Source organism: Haematobia irritans, chromosome 5 (assembly GCF_050003625.1).
Source record: "Haematobia irritans isolate KBUSLIRL chromosome 5, ASM5000362v1, whole genome shotgun sequence".
Taxonomy (NCBI): Eukaryota; Metazoa; Arthropoda; class Insecta; order Diptera; family Muscidae; genus Haematobia; species Haematobia irritans.
In genome coordinates, this window is record NC_134401.1 from 9,333,318 (window position 1) to 9,351,084 (window position 17,767).

At 32.9% G+C, this 17,767-nt stretch overlaps 1 protein-coding gene across 1 annotated transcript; it reads right to left on the reverse strand.

The window, feature by feature from the left end:
* Positions 1–15,268: 15,268 nt before the first annotated feature.
* On the reverse strand, positions 15,269–17,669 carry link. The gene is made up of 2 exons (XM_075312669.1): positions 17,455–17,669; positions 15,269–16,999 (listed from the first exon to the last, which is right to left on the reverse strand). Exons 1-2 carry the CDS (start codon positions 17,464–17,466, stop codon positions 15,428–15,430), a joined length of 1,584 nt encoding a protein of 527 aa, XP_075168784.1. The 5' UTR covers positions 17,467–17,669; the 3' UTR covers positions 15,269–15,427.
* Positions 17,670–17,767: the final 98 nt, after the last annotated feature.

Consider the following 17,767-nt stretch of genomic DNA (forward strand, 5'->3'; position numbering starts at 1 on the left):
TATACCACATTTGCTGCACTAACCCTATAAAATTTTTAGAAAATTTTATTTCATTAGAACATTTTCTGAAATTTTTATTTCTATAAAAAATTTTCTCAACACGTTGTTTCTATAGAAAATTTTGTCAAAATTTTATTTCTATAGAAAATTTTCTCAAAATTTTATTTCTATAAAAAAATTTCTCAAAACTTTATGTCTATAGAAAATTTTCTCAAAATTTTATTTCTATAGAAAATGTTCTCAGTTTATTTCTATAGAAAATTTACTTAAACACGGGTAGTTCAACCCACTGTGCTTATTTCCATACATTTTGATAGGCCTATGGCTATCTCTTACTAATGGGAAATATGCGTTGAACGTTTAGAAAAACTGTGTATGTATGCGGTTTTTTACTCAACTAATTAACATAAGTAACAAAGGCAGAGTATTTTGGTCCGTCCACACCTAACTAACCTAAGAAATTTTCTTCCCCAACTAACTTTTCTGTTGACCTATTAATTTGTTATACATTTAAATTTTGTTTATTTATTTATAAACGATCCATGGAAATAGCTAGGCCATACCATAAAAAATCCATACAATAGAATTATTGGTCAACAAATCTATATCATCCTCCATGATCAGGAGAAAGAATTGTTCTTTTTTTATATCATAAAAATTGAGAGAAATACATTCTCCTGGGGATTAGGGGAACATCAAAATTAGCCTATAGTGTTAGAACATTTTTTTATTTAAACAAAACCAAAAAAAATATTTAACAAATACAGTTTATCGGACTAAATATTTATGTTTGAAAAAAAAAACTTATGGACTGAGGTGTGTGTATGAGTTGTGATGATAATAATAGACCAAAAACAAAAAGTTTACCTAACGGTTGATGACCTTCTCGAAAACCATTGTGATATTAGGAAATCAGCATTTATTTCAAGGACTTTTGTCTATAATAGAGGAAATGAAAAACTAAAATAGATAACACCACAAATTGTCGAATAAATAAATTCGTATGTATATATAAACGCTGTTTTCGCTGTTGTTGCTATGCCATAAACTATAATGAATTTGATGTTGAATTACGTTAATGTCATTATTGCAGCGATAAAAAATGGCTGTGGTTTGGAAGAGTATTGTAGTGCTTTGGTCTTAGTCTCTAACAATAAAGATTATATCGAAAAATATTACAAATAAATTATTCTTTGGCAAACTAAAAAAAAAATTTCAAAGTTGATATCAGCTGGTCCTTAAGATGTGCATGGGTTACCCAAAGTCAAATCGAAAAAAGTGATGAAGGCAGGCAGTATCTACTTTATCATACCCTATAATAGCTCTACTAACTACAATCATAGACCAAGAAAGGCATAGACCAGCGCTGTCACAATGAATTTTTATTTTGGACCAACATTTTTCCAAAATTGGACCAAAATTCGTTTCCGAATTAAATTCTTCCAAATTAAATTAACATAATTTAAAAGTTAAAATTTTTCTAAAATTTTACTTCGATAGCAAAATTTTATTTCTATTAAAATTTTTATTTCTATTTATTTCTATTAAAATTTGTATTTCTATTTCTTTCTATAAAAAATTTTGTCAAAATTTTATTTCTATAGAAAATTTTATCCAAATTTTATTTCTACAGACAATTTTGGCCAAATTTTATTTCTATAGAAAATGTTGTCAAAATTTTATTTCTATAGAAAATTTTATTTCTTTAGAAAAATTTGTCTAAACTTTATTTCTATAGAAAAGTTTGTCCAAATTTTATTTCTATAGAAAATTTTCTCCAAATTTTATTTTTATAGAAAATTTTATCAAAATTTTATTTTTATTTATTCTATTAAAATTTTTATTTCTATTTCTTTCTATAAAAATTTTGTCAAAATTTTATTTCTATAGAAAATTTTATCCAAATTTTATTTCTATAGAAAATTTTGTCCAAATTTTATTTCTATAGAAAATTTTGTCTAAACTTTAGTTCTATAGAAACTTTTCTCCAAGTTTTATTTCTTTAGAAAATTTAGCCAAAATTAATCGTACACACAAAAAAATTCTTAATTTTTTAATTGAAATGTCTTCAATCACAGAAATGATAGTATCAATTAAAAAAATTAATTGAATGTCAATTAAAAAATTAATTGATCCAATTAAAACATTAAATGATACTATTAATTTTTGTGATTGATTTTTGTTTCAATTAAAAAATTTGTCGAATCAATTAAATTTTTAACGAAATAATTTTTAAAACTCAATTAAAATTTTAATTGGAAAATTTTTCGTGAAATTTTTTTCTGTGTACCCCAGCGTTGCCAATTTAGCTTTTTTCCCGCTAGATTTGGCTTTTTTTGAAGACGTTTAGCGGGAAAAAAATGCATTTAGCTTTTAGCTTTTTTTCTGGCTTTTTTTCATGACCCTTTTAGCTATTTTTGGCTTTTTTTATTTTCGACATGTTTCTATTGGAATATGGATAAATCGGCGTTTTTATCTAAGCCTTGCTGCAAGTATAAGGGTTTCCACATATTTCAAAGCTCAGTTGAAACATTAATAATGAGTCCAGCCATTATGCGGGCATTTTTGTAGTAAATACACCTTGTTGTAAAGTTTTTTCATTATATACATAAAAGTTATCGTAAACTTTAAATCTACTATTACCATACAAATTTGTTAGATAAACTGTCAGTAAATTATTGGGAATATTATCATTTGACTCGTTTATCCTTTTTATGTTATTATAATATTCTAAAGTTATTATGATATTACTAAATTAAAATAGTAGATGTGAATAGCTTTGTGCACTGAAAAAATATTGTCGTCTCCTTAAAATACGAACGCGAATTTTGGTTATAATAGCATTTGTGAATTTCTTTTATATAAACTGTTTTCCTTGTCCAAAAGACGATAAAGTCGTTTTATCCTTATAATTAAGTGATTCAACTTAAAAATGGGTATGTTTTCATGAAAGAAGGAAGAATTAATGAAATAGTCTTTAAATGTGAGGAGTTTTTGCATCTTAACCACAAACCAAAATATCGTTCAAAAATAGAAGATGTTTTTCAACACTTTATTTTAAAAACGTATATATACAATAATTTCTACTTGAAGTCGAGTCTGAATTTGGAAATTTAAGATGGCATTAGCGCGTTTTTAAAGCACTTTGATAGCTCATGAAGAAAAGGAAAATGTTTTTACTGGGAAATGTAAACTATAGGTATTTTCTACAATTTAAATAAAAGTAATGTATTTCGAATTTTTCACAATTTCAAATCCAAACTAAAATTTTATTTAAAAAAATGACAAATCATTTTTTACCAAATCCAAAGCATGCTTAGATCATTTAATATTTTAAAATAACAAGTAAATAAAATAGAGGTAGAGAGAGGAGGTAGCTCCCACAAAACGAAGGACTTCCAGTAAAAAATTTGTGATAGTAATCAAAATGTATCGAATACGCAAACAGAGCTAATATGCCTTAGATATTGTTACAGTCTCACAGAAAAAGAATTAAAATGAAAATAATATGCATTGTAAGTGAAATAAAGCCTTTAAGTTTGTTAAATTTCAATAAAAAATGTGACTTTTGATACAAAAAAATTAGCTTTTTTTCTAGCTATTTTTTAGCATTTTTTAGCTTTTTTTAGCTATTTTTTTGGGCAAATCTAGCGGTTTTTGGTGAAACAATTCTGGCAACGCTGGTGTACCCCAAACTTTTTATTCCATTTTTTCTCTCTGTAAAACTATGAAATTTTATTAAACAACAGGAAAAATGATTTTTTATATAATTTTTCTTCAATTTGACAAAAATTATTAACAAAAAATATTTTTGTTAAAATTTTCTAATATAAACCTACATTTTCTTTCATGGTGGATTCACTTTTTTCTGGGTGTGTGGGCAATTGAGTGTAATGAGTGCGCCATCTATTGGAAAAATAATGATGCTGCTAATAATGGTGGCTTTTTTCAAAATTTGTAATAGGCGATTTTGCGATATTTTAAAATCGTGATTTCCACAGACGGACGGACGGACGGGCAGACGGACGGACGGACATAGCTAGATCGACTCAAAATTTCACCACGACCCAGAATATATATACTTTATGGGGTCTTAGACCAACATTTCTATGTGTTACAAACGGAATTACAAAGCTAACATAACCCCATCCAGTGGTGGAGGGTATATATAGCGCTTTATTTTGTTTCACCTGTGCCATCCTGTGCCACATATAGGATATCATTTAGTCGACTTCACTCGTCTTTAGCTAATTTCTTGTCTACATCCCCATAGATTTCTAGGGTTTACAATATTCGAAATAAATTAATAGCTCTTAAATAAAAAAAAAACAAACTTAACTAAAACATATGAGCAAAGAAAATCATTCGCCCCCATTCGGGCCCATAAATTAATAAACCATCATACGAGTATGCTCATAATACATAAATCTATACAAGTACAAGTATGGTATATTCATAAATAAATTCATGGACATTCACATAAATTTAACAAATATTACGATCGAGAAATCCTTCAAGTATATAACGCTGAGAGCCTAATACTACGGCCTCCACTAAGGTCATTCAAATTGAATTTTGTATGAGAAACCTTCAAGTAATTTGAAATAGAGTTCAATGAACCCTCCTCCCTCCTAGCAACCAACAAATGGGTTTCAATCATATTTAATTACGTACAAACACAGACTATATTTATGTGACCATAGAGCAGCAACAAACATAAATTTATTTTAGTTTTTATATACATATGTGAGGAAAAAAACAACAAACAACTCAGGCGTTGTATATAAAAACAAAAATGTTTATTTGTTCTTAAAACACCTATCCATCCATGCTGTTGGCCTATTTAAATGTAGAATGAAATTCTCTCAATTTTATTATTTTGGGTTTTTTTGCAATAGTTAAGGACCAAAAGACTAACAACTAATGTCTAGTTCTCAAAGACTAGGATGTATATAAATGGTATGTTAGAGAAAAAGATCTATTTCCATGATTCATGTTTTTTATTCATTTACTGTGTTCTCGTCTATCCATATATATCCCCAGAAGTTAATTAACTTAACAAATAGTCAATTTTAAATGTATAACAAATCAACAGGCAAACAGCAACTCAAGATCAACGGTCACGCATTGACCAAAAAGCAAGAGCCTATAAAATTTTGTGGGTTTTTCTTTCAAAATTCCCCCGAAAAAAACTTTTATCTAATCGCACGCATTTAAGTCTTCAACCAAAAAATAGGGTCAGGTCATTAAAATGTGCGTGCGTATGAGATTAGTGCGTTTGGACTAACACAGTGGGTTGAAGAAAATTATATTTTTGTTATGAAAAAAATTGAGGCCATTCACATTAGGCTCGAAATCTACTAAAAGTGGATTCGATATCCTTTTTTAATAAGGCAAATGACATTTGAAATCTGGGTAATATGGATTTTGGAAGTGTAATTTGAATGAGGTATAATGTTAACGGTAAAATCAAAATTTCGATTATTTTAATCGAAAATTTAAAGAGGACTTATTGTAATCATAGAAATCGATGAATTTTTATCGAAAATTTGACACGGACTCATTGTAATCATAGAAATCGGTGATTCGAACTTTGATGTTGGTCAAAATTGACTAAATGAATTTTTATAGTGATAAATAGAATTTTAATGAAAAACTGGAATTTTATTTTAAATGCAATGTAGCCTCTTCAAAAAAATCAAAATTGGTAACGTAAAACGTCTCAGAAGTCGAAAAAGACAAAATTCAAAATTTTCAATCTTCGAAAAATTATAAATTCCAAATTTGTAAAAAAAAATTGAAAAACTCCAATTTTCTATTCTTATTTAAGACAAAGTATCCCAGTCTAATTTAGAGCAAATTATCCGCCTATTAGAACATTAATGAAAATACGGAAAGTTCGTATTGAAATTCAAATGTGATGTAGCTCTTTTTACGAAAGATCAAAATGGGCGACCTTAAACGTTGTAAATGTGTAAAACAAACGTTAAAAGTCGACTTTCCCAAATTTCGAAAAAGTCAAAAGTCGATATTTCGCAAATGTGACGAAAAGACGAAAAATTTACTTTTCTAAATTATCAAAAAAAAATATAATAATGTTGGCAAAGGATAAACATCGACATTTCAAACTTCGCAAAAGTGACGAAAAGGCGAAAAATTTACTTTTCTAAATTTTCAAAAAAAAAAAAAAAAAAATAATGTTGGCAAAAGAGAAACATCGACATTTCAAACTTCGCAAAAGCTACGAAAAGTCGAAAAATTTACTTTTCTAAATTTTCAAAAAAAAAAAATAATGTTGGCAAAGGATAAACATTACATACCCAAATTTCGAAACAGCCAAAAGCCAATTTTTCAATAATTCCAAAAGTCGCATCTTAACAAATTAAAAACAAGTTAAAGTCAATTTTCCTAAATTTTGAAAGATACAAAAGTCGACTTTTTCAATAGCCGTAAAAGTCGAAAAATTGTAAGTTCCAAATTTGTTTGCAAGAAACGAAAGTCAACATTTTTATACCCTGCGCCACACTATGGAACAGGGTATTATAAGTTAGTGCATATGTTTGCAACACCCAGAAGGAGACGAGATAGACACGTGGTGTCTTTCGCAAAAATGCTCAGGGTGGGCTCCTGAGTCGATATGGCCATGTCCGTCTGTCCGTGAACACATTTTTGTAATCAAAGTCTAGGTCGCAGTTTTAGTCCAATCAACTTCAAATTTGGCACAAGTATGTGTTTCGGCTCAGAACAGAACCCTGTTGATTTTGGAAGAAATCGGTTCACATTTAGATATAGCTCCCATATATATATTTCGCCCGATATGGACTTATATGGCCCCAGAAGCCAGAGTTTTACCCTAATTTGCTTAAAATTTTGCACAAGAAGAACAATTAGTACTATAGTCAAGTGTGCCAAATTTTATTGAAATCTGTTCAGATTTAGATATAGCTCCCATATATATCTTTCGCCCGATTTACAGTCATATGACCACAGTAGTCAATCTTTTACTCCGATTTAATTAAAATTTTGCACAGGGAGTAGAATTAGCATTGTAGCTATGCGTGCCAAATTTGGTTGAAATCGGTTCAGATTTAGATATAGCTCCCATACATAGCTTTCGCCCGATTTACACTCATATGACAACAGATGCCAATTTTTTGCTCCGATTTAGTTGAAATTTTGCACAGGGAGTAGAATTAGTATTGTAGCTATGCGTACCAAATTTGGTTGAAATCGGTTCAGATTTAGATATATTTCCCATATATAGAGGCCAATTTTTAACTCCGATTTAGTTGAAATTTTGCACAGGGAGTAGAATTAGCATTGTAGCTATGCGTACCAAATTTGGTTGAAATCGGTTCAGATTTAGATATAGCTCCCATATATATGTTTGTCTGATTTCGACAAAAATGGTCAAAATACCAACATTTTCCTTGTGAAATCGCCACTGCTTAGTCGAAAAGTTGTAAAAATTACTCTAATTTTCCTAAACTTCTAATACATATATATCGAGCGATAAATTATAAATAAACTTTTGCGAAGTTTCCTTAAAATTGCTTCAGATTTAAAGGTTTCCCATATTTTGTTACTAACATTGTGTTCCACCCTAGTGCATTAGCCGACTTAAATTTTGAGTCTCTAGATTTTGTAGAAGTCTATCAAATTCTGTCCAGACCGAGTGATATTTAAATGTATGTATTTGGGACAAACATTTATATAGCACCCAAAACATTTGACGGATGTGATATGTTATCGAAAATTTAGATCAACAAGGTGGTGCAGGGTATAATATAGTCGGCCCCGCCCGACTTTATACTTTCCTTACTTGTTTAAATGTGAAAAAGGGAAAAGTCGACTTTTTTAAATTTTTAAAAAGTCGTAAAGTGATTCTTTTTTAAGGCTGAAGATCGACTTTGCCATTTGGAATTACAGCAAACTTCTCATGTACGAACCGAATGTTTTTGTTCAATTTAAATACCAAAAAACATCCGATTTTCCATCAGGAGAGTGCGAAATCATCGACTTCTCCATTTTGGGCGTTTTAATGCTCGATCTCAATAATTGAAGATCGACTTTGACATTTGAAAATCCGAAACGAATGCTTAGGTTCGATTTAAATGCCAAAACGCGTGATTTTCCTTTATAAATGCAGTTGTTTTCGACGTCCATGTCGAACGAAGCATTCGTTTCGGATATGAGAAATAGCCTGTAATTCGAAAAGTAAAAATCTAGAGCCCACTCCTGCTTTTTGTAATTATGTGGATTTTTGGATTTTTTATTTTAGAAAAACATATGGGGATAAGCTATGAATATTTGTAAATAAAGCCCGGTGCTAAGTTCGTGTTTCACAAGTGGAAATTTAAATGGAAATACTAATAAATACAGGACTTGGCAAAACCTATGATACCTTGAAGAGAATTGTCGAAATTATTAATACCATAAGTTTTTTTCCTCTTAATAATATAGTAAAGAAAGTAACTGTGAAATTGTTTGATTTTCACTTGTGAAACCCGATCTTAGTACCAGCCTTAAAATATATTTTTTATTAGGGGAAATCGTTTCAATTTCTTCCCTGGTTATTTTACTTATTTATAGTAAATTATATGCCACTGTGCACGCTTACACTGTGTATTGTTATCAATATGTGATAATGAATGGCTGCGTTTGCCTACATGATAAAAAACGAATTCCAAAATTGTTTTGTCAAGTGGTTCCAAAAAAATGCGTACATTTGTTAGTGTAAATTTGACATTTTAGTGTCTTTTTCAAAAAAAAAAAAGTTGACACAAGCTACACGCACTTTTGTGTGACCACGAATATCGCTATTGAATATTATGATAGCCCATCAAAACCTACCACCATTTGTTTATACAAAAAATTATAGTTTTATTTCCTCTCCTAGGGTTTGATTGTTATTAACAAAACTATTATTTTAAACAATATTATTTTAATAATTCCCCAACACAAAAAAACGCCAAACGCAGAAAGCACAAATAAAGGCCTTAAATGATTAGTTTTGATTTTGTTTAATTTAAACATTAACTAAAAAATTAAAATAAACAACTAGTGTCATAACATTAGGATATCAGAATTTCGTAAATGTTAAAAAGAAAATAATTTCTTTCAAATACTAAAGAAATATTTTGATTCGTACTAAATTTAGTTATAGATGTGAACAGTGGATCCATGGGATCTAGCTCGATTGACTCCAACACAATATGTGGTTTTTGTTTTTTTGATTTTAACCAGACGCCCCCATTTCGTGTACGAGGATCCCCCATTTTTACCAGGTTTTCAGAAAATCTAGGAAATATACTTTTTTGTTATCTCAACTCATGTTACATTTCCAAGGGAAAGGTCATTTACACTTGTGGTGCACGTGTGTGTGTGTGCTTGTGGATTGGAAACACTTGATAATGACTGCATTCCTCCAGAAATCTCGTTCGTAGTTCCGTTTTGTGTTATAAAAATGCTAAGACGATCGACCCTTTTAATTGTGTGATCGTAAACCACCAAAAAGAAATAGAGAATAGGCAGAGAAAGAAAACACTATGAATTCATTGGTTATACTGTAGTTACATTTTCATAGTAGGCTTATAATTTTTCGAAATACTAATGCCCTTTCCTCTGTAGAAATTTCGATGCATTATGCGCATGGAATTTATTACGAGGCGGGAGGAGTTCGATATGTACTTTGGCTACAAAACAAAGAACTATAATTTTTGAAACGTGGAAATTATTTTTCAAAATACAGTGAAACCCCTCAGAAGTGGATAATCACGGTTACCGATATTTTGTCTACATTTGGCAGCTATCCAGTTATGAGTTAGGTTAGGTTAGGTTGGGTGGCAGCCCGATGTATCAGGCTCACTTAGACTATTCAGTCCATTGTGATACCACATTGGTGAACTTCTCCCTTATCACTGAGTGCTGCCCGATTCCACGTTAAGCTCAATGACAAGGGACCTCCTTTTTATAGCCGAGTCCGAACGGCGTTCCACATTGCAGTGAAACCACTTAGAGAAGTTTTGCAACCCTCAGAAATGTCACCAGCATTACTGAGGTGGGATAATCCACCGCTGAAAAACTTTTTGGTGTTCGGTCCAAGCAGGAATCGAAACCACGACCTTGTGTGTGCAAGGCGGGCATGCTAACCATTGCACCACGGTGGCTCCCTGGTAGTAAACGTGTCACAAAAATTATTCCCTTTTGAGAGGTATTCGCTTTATAGAGAGTCCAAGTGTGAGATATTTCCCTATAATCCCATTTTAATTCAACAAACATGGCCCAGATATGGCCAAACTTTTTTAATCCATTTGAAACCTCTCATTTTCTGGTAACCTGTTAAATAGGTCTATAATCTCCTCATTCGATACTTTTTCAGTTGCAGAATAAAAAAAGGAATCCCTGGATGATAAACGAACTGATGCAACATTGACAAAAATGACCCAGCAATGTACCAACTTTTTTAACCCCTCTGAAAAAAATCATCTTCTCGAAGCCTTCGTGACGGATATTATCTCCTCATTCATTCATTTTTTTAAATAGAAAATAAAATCAAATCCCTCAGATGACATACAAGCACCTTTGACAAACTTTCCTAAACTCTTTTAACCCGTCTGAAAACAAAAAGGAGCCTAGTAAATAGGCCTCATTCAATCCTCTGTTAGTTGGAATACAATACGAAGTCCCTGTGGGCCAAATCAGTGGTTGACACAAGAACTGCCGCATCATTGACAAGCATAGCCCAATTATACTCAAACTTGTTTAATCCGTCCCGTTTTCTCTTAGCCTGCGAAATAGGCCTTCGTCGGATATGATCTCTCCCATTCAATACTGATTTTAAGTTAGATAATAAAAATGCGACACCATTGACTGCACTATGCGACACCATTGACTGCACTATCCGACCAAATTAATCGTGGCTGTGGGGTAGGTATGAGCCGGGAAGGAATCACAGTAAAAGAAAATTTCCCTTTTTTTAAGTGGGATTATTTTTCTTCAATTCAAGTCGTTCCGAATCAGTCTAATAATTTAGCGTAAAACATTCCTGGGATCGTTTTCACTTCCGTGCAGACAGTCAAAGTGGATTTCAAAAACCAATGCCATTCACCTTTTTGACCTTCTTCGAAGCATATTCGCCGGGTGTCGTCCCCTTTTTGCTCGGATTGAGGTCAAATAGCTTCAATCAATGCTCTAATATGGTCTAACAGTTGAACCGAATGCTCTCTTATGTCCATAATTTCGAGCATGGTATGACCCAAGAGATTTTTTAAAATGCTGACTATCTCAGATATCTTGAGCGTATTAAACCGGCGGTCTGGGAAATGGTCATCTTTGTGAGACATTTTTTTATTTTGGTTTTTAATGATCTCCATCTACAAATTTTTGGCAAATATGTGTGTTATTTTTAAGGCTCGCTTAGATCATTCAGTCCATTGTAAAACCACATCACAATGGACTGAATAGTCTAAGTGAGCCTGAATCTTAATCGGGCTGCCACTTTAACATAACCTAACCATTGTAAAACCACAAGTGGTGAAGTTTTCTCTTATCAATGAATAATGCACGCTTCTTTGTTTGGCTCAATGACAAAAGACCTTATTTTTTTCTACCGAATGCGATCAGCGTTTCACATTACTGTTGAACCGCTTAGAGAAGCTTTGAAACTCTCAGAAACGTCACCAGCATTACCGCTTTAAAACTTTTTGGTGTTTGGTTGAATTTGGAATTGAACCCATGACCCTTGATGTGCAAGGCGGACATTCTAACCTTTGCATCACGGTGGCTCTCGTGTCCTTTATGGAATCAAATCAATAGATCAGTTATATGCGAATTATTTCAGAGAATCCTTGAACTTGAAGTGTACGCATATAAAAAGTTTCATTGCCGCAAACTTCTGTGGGCGAAAAGTGAGGTAAATTTGTTTGTAAAATGAAAGATCTCTTTTTAGTCCCTTTCCGTTTTAATTTCCTCAACCGACTCAAAAAAAACGCTGAAAATAGCCAAGACCCACGCGGAGCCAAATCAGATGAATACGGTAACAATCGGTATTGGTTGAATTCTCGACGAAGTTGTCTAGAAAAACAAGTGCATTGTGAGATGGTGCATTAATCGCCATTCAAAAACCAACAAAACCAATATATTTCAGGCTCACTTAGACTATTCAGTCCATTGTGATACCACAGTGGTGAACTTGGACTGAATAGTTTAAGTGAGCCTGAAATATCGGGCTGCCACTATACCTAGGTTAGGTTTGGTTAGGTGGCAGACCGATATTTCAGGCTCACTTAGTTTATTCCGTCCAAGTTCACCACTATTCAGTCCATTGTGATACCACAGTGCTCTACTTCTATCTTATAATCGAGTACTGCCCGATTCTATGTTCAGCTCAATGACAAGGGGCCTCCGAGTCCGAACGGCGTTCCACATTGCAGTTAAACCACTTAGAGAAGCTTCGAAAAACTTAGAAATTTCACCAGCATTACTGAGGAGGGATAATCCACCGCTGAAAAACTTTTTGGGTGTTCGGTCGAAGCAAGGAATCGAACCCACGACCTTGTGTATGCAAGGCGGGAATGATAACCATTGCACCATTGCCATAAACTTCTGTGGGCTAAAAGTGAAGTAAATTTGTTTGTAAAATTTAAAAAAATATATATATATTTTTTTAGTCCCTTTCCGGTTCATCTTTTATCTCCTCAACCGTCTCGAAAAAACGTTGAGAATAGCCAAGACCCACACGGAGCCAAATCAGATGAATACTGTGACAATCAGTATTGGTTGAATTGTCAAGAAAATCAAGTGCGTTGTGAGATAGTGCAATATCGCCATTCCAAAACCAACAAAACCATAATTCCGGCCCTTTTAAATGAATTTTTCACGAAATCGACGCATAACTCGCCGAATCCGCATTGCGAAACCGCGAATGCGATTCAGATTATCTGAGACTTAGACGAGCATTGCTACCTTTGCGTAGTTTGGTTGGCATTGGGACCATGGATGAGTCTCATATGAATCTCGATTGGAGTGCCATCTCCAAACCCAAGTTTCCAAATTGGGATTAGTCATGTACATCCAAAATGCTTGTATTTTGATTTATAAAATTCACATTCATGTCTGCAAAAAAGTGATGAACATTCCCCAATCCGTTCGGATTGGATTCCCAGAAACACATTGTCTTCTCTTTGAAGTTAGCCTTTGGTGGCAAGAAGGAAGACCATATAGAGGAATCAAGGTGGTTTCATTGTTGCCGGAAGATTGGGAAGATCAAACTGTAATGTTTTCTTAAAGTTATAAACAAATCTTATTTGTTTATGAGCTAATGAAAAACCGCAGCTTATGAAAAACTGCGCGTTTTTGATGAGGACGTTAACTATGAACCACCTCTGAATCAAGTTAAATATGGCATTGCACTAAAACGCCTACTATGTTTTTGTAAAATTTATTAATGCAAAGCCAAAAATTTTACAAAATATACTCTCGAATATGATGATTTTGTACTTACATTTAGATTTAGATGGAGGCATGAAGGCGGCAACGATGAAGTCAATCAGATGAAAATGTTCACTTTGGATATCATATTGGAAAATACGAACGCGCGCGTTTATAATCTTAATTATAAGATTTTTCCGTTCCATTACTCGATACTTGAATATTATTTACACACCGAATTATTACGCCAACGTTAAAATACTTCGTATTTATAGTTGAAGTTCCGAGCACGGTTAAAAACACCTTTGTCATGCTATTATATAATTATCAAAAACAACTAATTCTAACTGTAAATTCCAAAGTACTTAAAAAAGTACCATTAATTCATTTATATCAACCCTGTTAATAGCCGTCAGCTGTCGGCGGCAAGACAAACTATTTTAGAAGAAGAAGAAAAACTGACATAAGTCATTTCCGTTTGGCTTCTTTCAACAACTAGCACTTGGGAAAAGTGGTTGTGTCTCGTTGCGATTTTAAGTAAAAAATACTGTCCAATGCACGCTCATTTGTTTAAACAATTGTGCCAGAACATTTGAGTGCTATTTAATGGACAAAGATTAAAATTGAAATTAGTAAAAGGAGCTCAATGGACGACGGCATCCATACATGGTGTCTTTTTTCCTGGGTTTCGTTTCGACATTTACTATGTATGGTACATGTGGACAAATAGTGATCGCCATTTTTTTAAGTTGTAATTAAATTTTATAAATTACATCTAATGCACGTGGCGAAAGATTAAATGTAGTATTTAATAACGTGTTTGTGTAATAAACTCGCACTAACATGTTTTGAGGTACTACTACAATTTGGATTATAGCCCATTCACGTTAGGCTCGAAATCTTACTAAAAGTGGATATGAAATCTGTGTAAAAAGTGGATTTTGGAAATGTAATGTGAACGAGTTATTCAATTTATCAAGACCACGTGATTTTTTTAGAAAGTTACTATTACCGTCTAATGCACGCTCATTTGTTTAATGTTTTCCCCAGAACTTTTGAGTGCTATTTTGTGGACGAAGATTAATTTTGGAATTAGTAAAAGGAACTTATCGGAAGAATTCATCCATACATGGTGTATTTTCCTGAGTTTCATTTCAACAATTGAAAAATATTACCCAAGCACAAAAGCATTGGAGAAATGCTCAGATTCAACACATTTTCAAACCATTCATGTTTGTTGAGAAAGTCGATTTCTTTATGTTTCGAGCCTATTTAGAGGTCGTATTGAAAGCAAGCAAAATTTTAAGTTAGGGTCAGTTTAATGTATGTTGAGGATGGAGAAAATGTCATCCTTGTTTTTATTTGGTTATCTATACAGAATATGCGCATTTTTATACCCTGCGTCACACTGTGAACAGGGTATTTTAAGTTAGTTCATATGTTTGCAACACCCAGAAGGAGTCGAGATAGGCATATGGTGTCTTTGGCAATATTGCTCAGGGCTGGTCCCTGAGTCGATTTAGCCATGTCCGCCCGTCCGTCTGTCTGTGAACACATTTTTGTGATCAAAGTCTAGGTCGTAATTTTAGTCCAAACGACTTCAAATTTGACATAAATATGTGTTTTGGGTCACAATAGAACCCTATTGATTTTGGAAGAAATCGGTGCAGTTTTAGATATAGCTCTACTATATATAGCTTTCGCCCGATTTCTAGTAATATGGCCCCAGAAGCCAGAATTTATATCCGATGTGGTTTAAATTTTACACAAGCACATACACGGCACACTTGCAGAATTTGATTGAAATCGCTTCAGATTTAGATATAGGTCCCTTTCATGCATCTTTGTTTTTTTTTCTTTTGTACAAACATTTTTTTTGTTTTATTAAAAATTCTTAATTTCTATTCCTATGCCTTAATTAAATCACTAATAAATCTTATTTAATATAGTATAGGTATAAACTTAAGGTTATATCCCAATATGCGATCTCCCATTTTTATTTCAAAGTTGTAGTTGAACTTAACAGTTTCTTTAAATCTTCATCTTGTTCTATAGCTTTTTGCACGGCCATCATAACTTGAGCCTCTAGGGGAGATGCACGATCATAACCTATGGGAAAACGACTAACTTTGTTAGCCAATTCCAACAGTTTAGGTTTGCTTGCTAGAAAATCTTCAATTTTCTTTGGTGGAATTTTTGTAACACGAGCCAATTGTTTGACATGAGGTATAAGCATTTTTGGAGTATTTAAATGGACTACTGTTGAAGATTCCAAAGAGCTAGAGCTAGTAGTGGTTGATGATGGCTGCTCGGATGGGGTGGCTGGAGTTGTAGTGGTACTCGTTGAATTTGCTCGCCTTATAGGCACTGGATAATTATATGGTATTGGATCTCTTACCAAAATTGGCAATTCTGTAGAAATTTCAGGTTCTTGAGTTTCATTGGTGATTTCGATTTTTTTACCTTGTATTGTCATGCGATTTAAGTCATCGGAATCATTGAGTTGATTGTTATTCTCTTCAGAAATTTTATTTGTCTTACGGTCAGTTGTTTTCTTTTGCCATAAATTATTTAAATGCATAAAATTGACTAAACGTTCCATAAGGCCAGGTTTGGCATTGGAAATTTCTTTTAATTTCTTAATAATTTTTGGAGTTTTCCGATTTTTTATATTAACAGAAGATGTCAAGATTTCTTCTTTAGCTTCAGTCTTATCATCATTTGCATTTAGTTCTTCATAGTCACCATTGGAATCTTCATCTGCTGTGGTTATGACTACTAAACCTTCATCATTGATCCTTAAGGGTTCTTCGATATCTCCCAAATCAGCAATCTCTTCATCATCATCATCGCCCTCTTCATCGTCATAGGTTTTATCAGCATTATCTGTATAATCGGTAGATTCAATATAAGCCTTCATTAATGCCACACCCTGTTCATTGGCTGTTAGCTTCTTAATATAATTCAAAGTTTCATGGGGACTATTGGTACCCAATAATTGACCCAATTCAGAAATACTTGGTATTTCATCTAGACTCTTGAGTCCCAATTTATTTTGGGCTATATCCAAAAGTTCTCGAGGAAATTCATCATCTGTCACAAAGGGTACGGTATCTATTCCAAATTTGGATTTGGTATTAAAGTTATTTATTGGGGTGGAAGTGATTTTGGGTTTGACCGTAGTGGTGGTGGTAGTAGTCGTCGATGTTGTTGTTGTTGTAGTGCTAGTAGTTGTACTAGGTTTTGTTGTTGTGGATTTTGTCATTTGGAATTTTGCTTTGGACCATGTATTAATGGATATAATTTGTCCTGGTGGCGGTGGTGGAATTATATGATATCTAGGAAAATGTTGCCACAATGGAAATGGTGGAGGCGCCAATCTTAATTTAGTAGGAAAATTAACTGAATTTGTTTGTTGCTGCATGGGCGTTGATGGCGTTGTTGGTGGAGACGGCGGTGGCATTAACTTATCAGTATCCACAATAATTGCACTATCCTGACCAAAAAATTTAGGCACAAATCCATAACGTCCTTCTGTTATTTTTAATATTAAAAATAAACAAAAAATCTGAAAATAAAAATTTCAAATGTTTAGTAATGGCGAGAAAATATTGGTCTAAGACGCTATCAATAAATAATTCTTGATCTGAGACGGACTCAGCCATGTTCCCTATCTTCCAGATGAAAGGGTATATCAGCTTGAAACTATGCCCACAACCAAACCCCCGATTTAATTTCTTGTGTGTCTCTAAATTCGGAACCAGATCTACCAACTCAAACCAAAAATGAGGAACGTTAAATTATACCCATCTTAACCATTAACTTTCTCAAGCGCTATGGAGACGGCTTTCCTTCCTTCAACTTGAAATTCGATACCAGATGTTTTTTAAAATGATGAAAATATGAATCAAATAGTTTTCTTTCATTTAATTTAGCATTTCATATTAATTCACTCCCAAAACTCGTTTATTTTTTTTAAATTTTTGTTGTTGTTAATTTTTCAAGCACTTTTCTGTTATTCACCTTTTGAAACATTTTCACCACAATTTTTTTGGCGTATTGAAAAAAATTTCTAATAATTTTATTCCTTTAAATATTCTGCAAATGTAATCTTTTCTTAGTACATAGCTATCGTCTAAGATGTTGGCTGGTTGAAGGACTACTGAATAAATTTTCCAAAATTTGTCTATGCTACTTTAAGCTAAGTTTTTTTTTTTGTTAGAACTACGTTGGCGGGCTTCAATAAATGAACTAACTGAACGGACAGACAAATCCTATATTGGCTGCCTCTCACACATAATGACCTGCATTTTAGGGTTGTGCCCTGCCACAGATA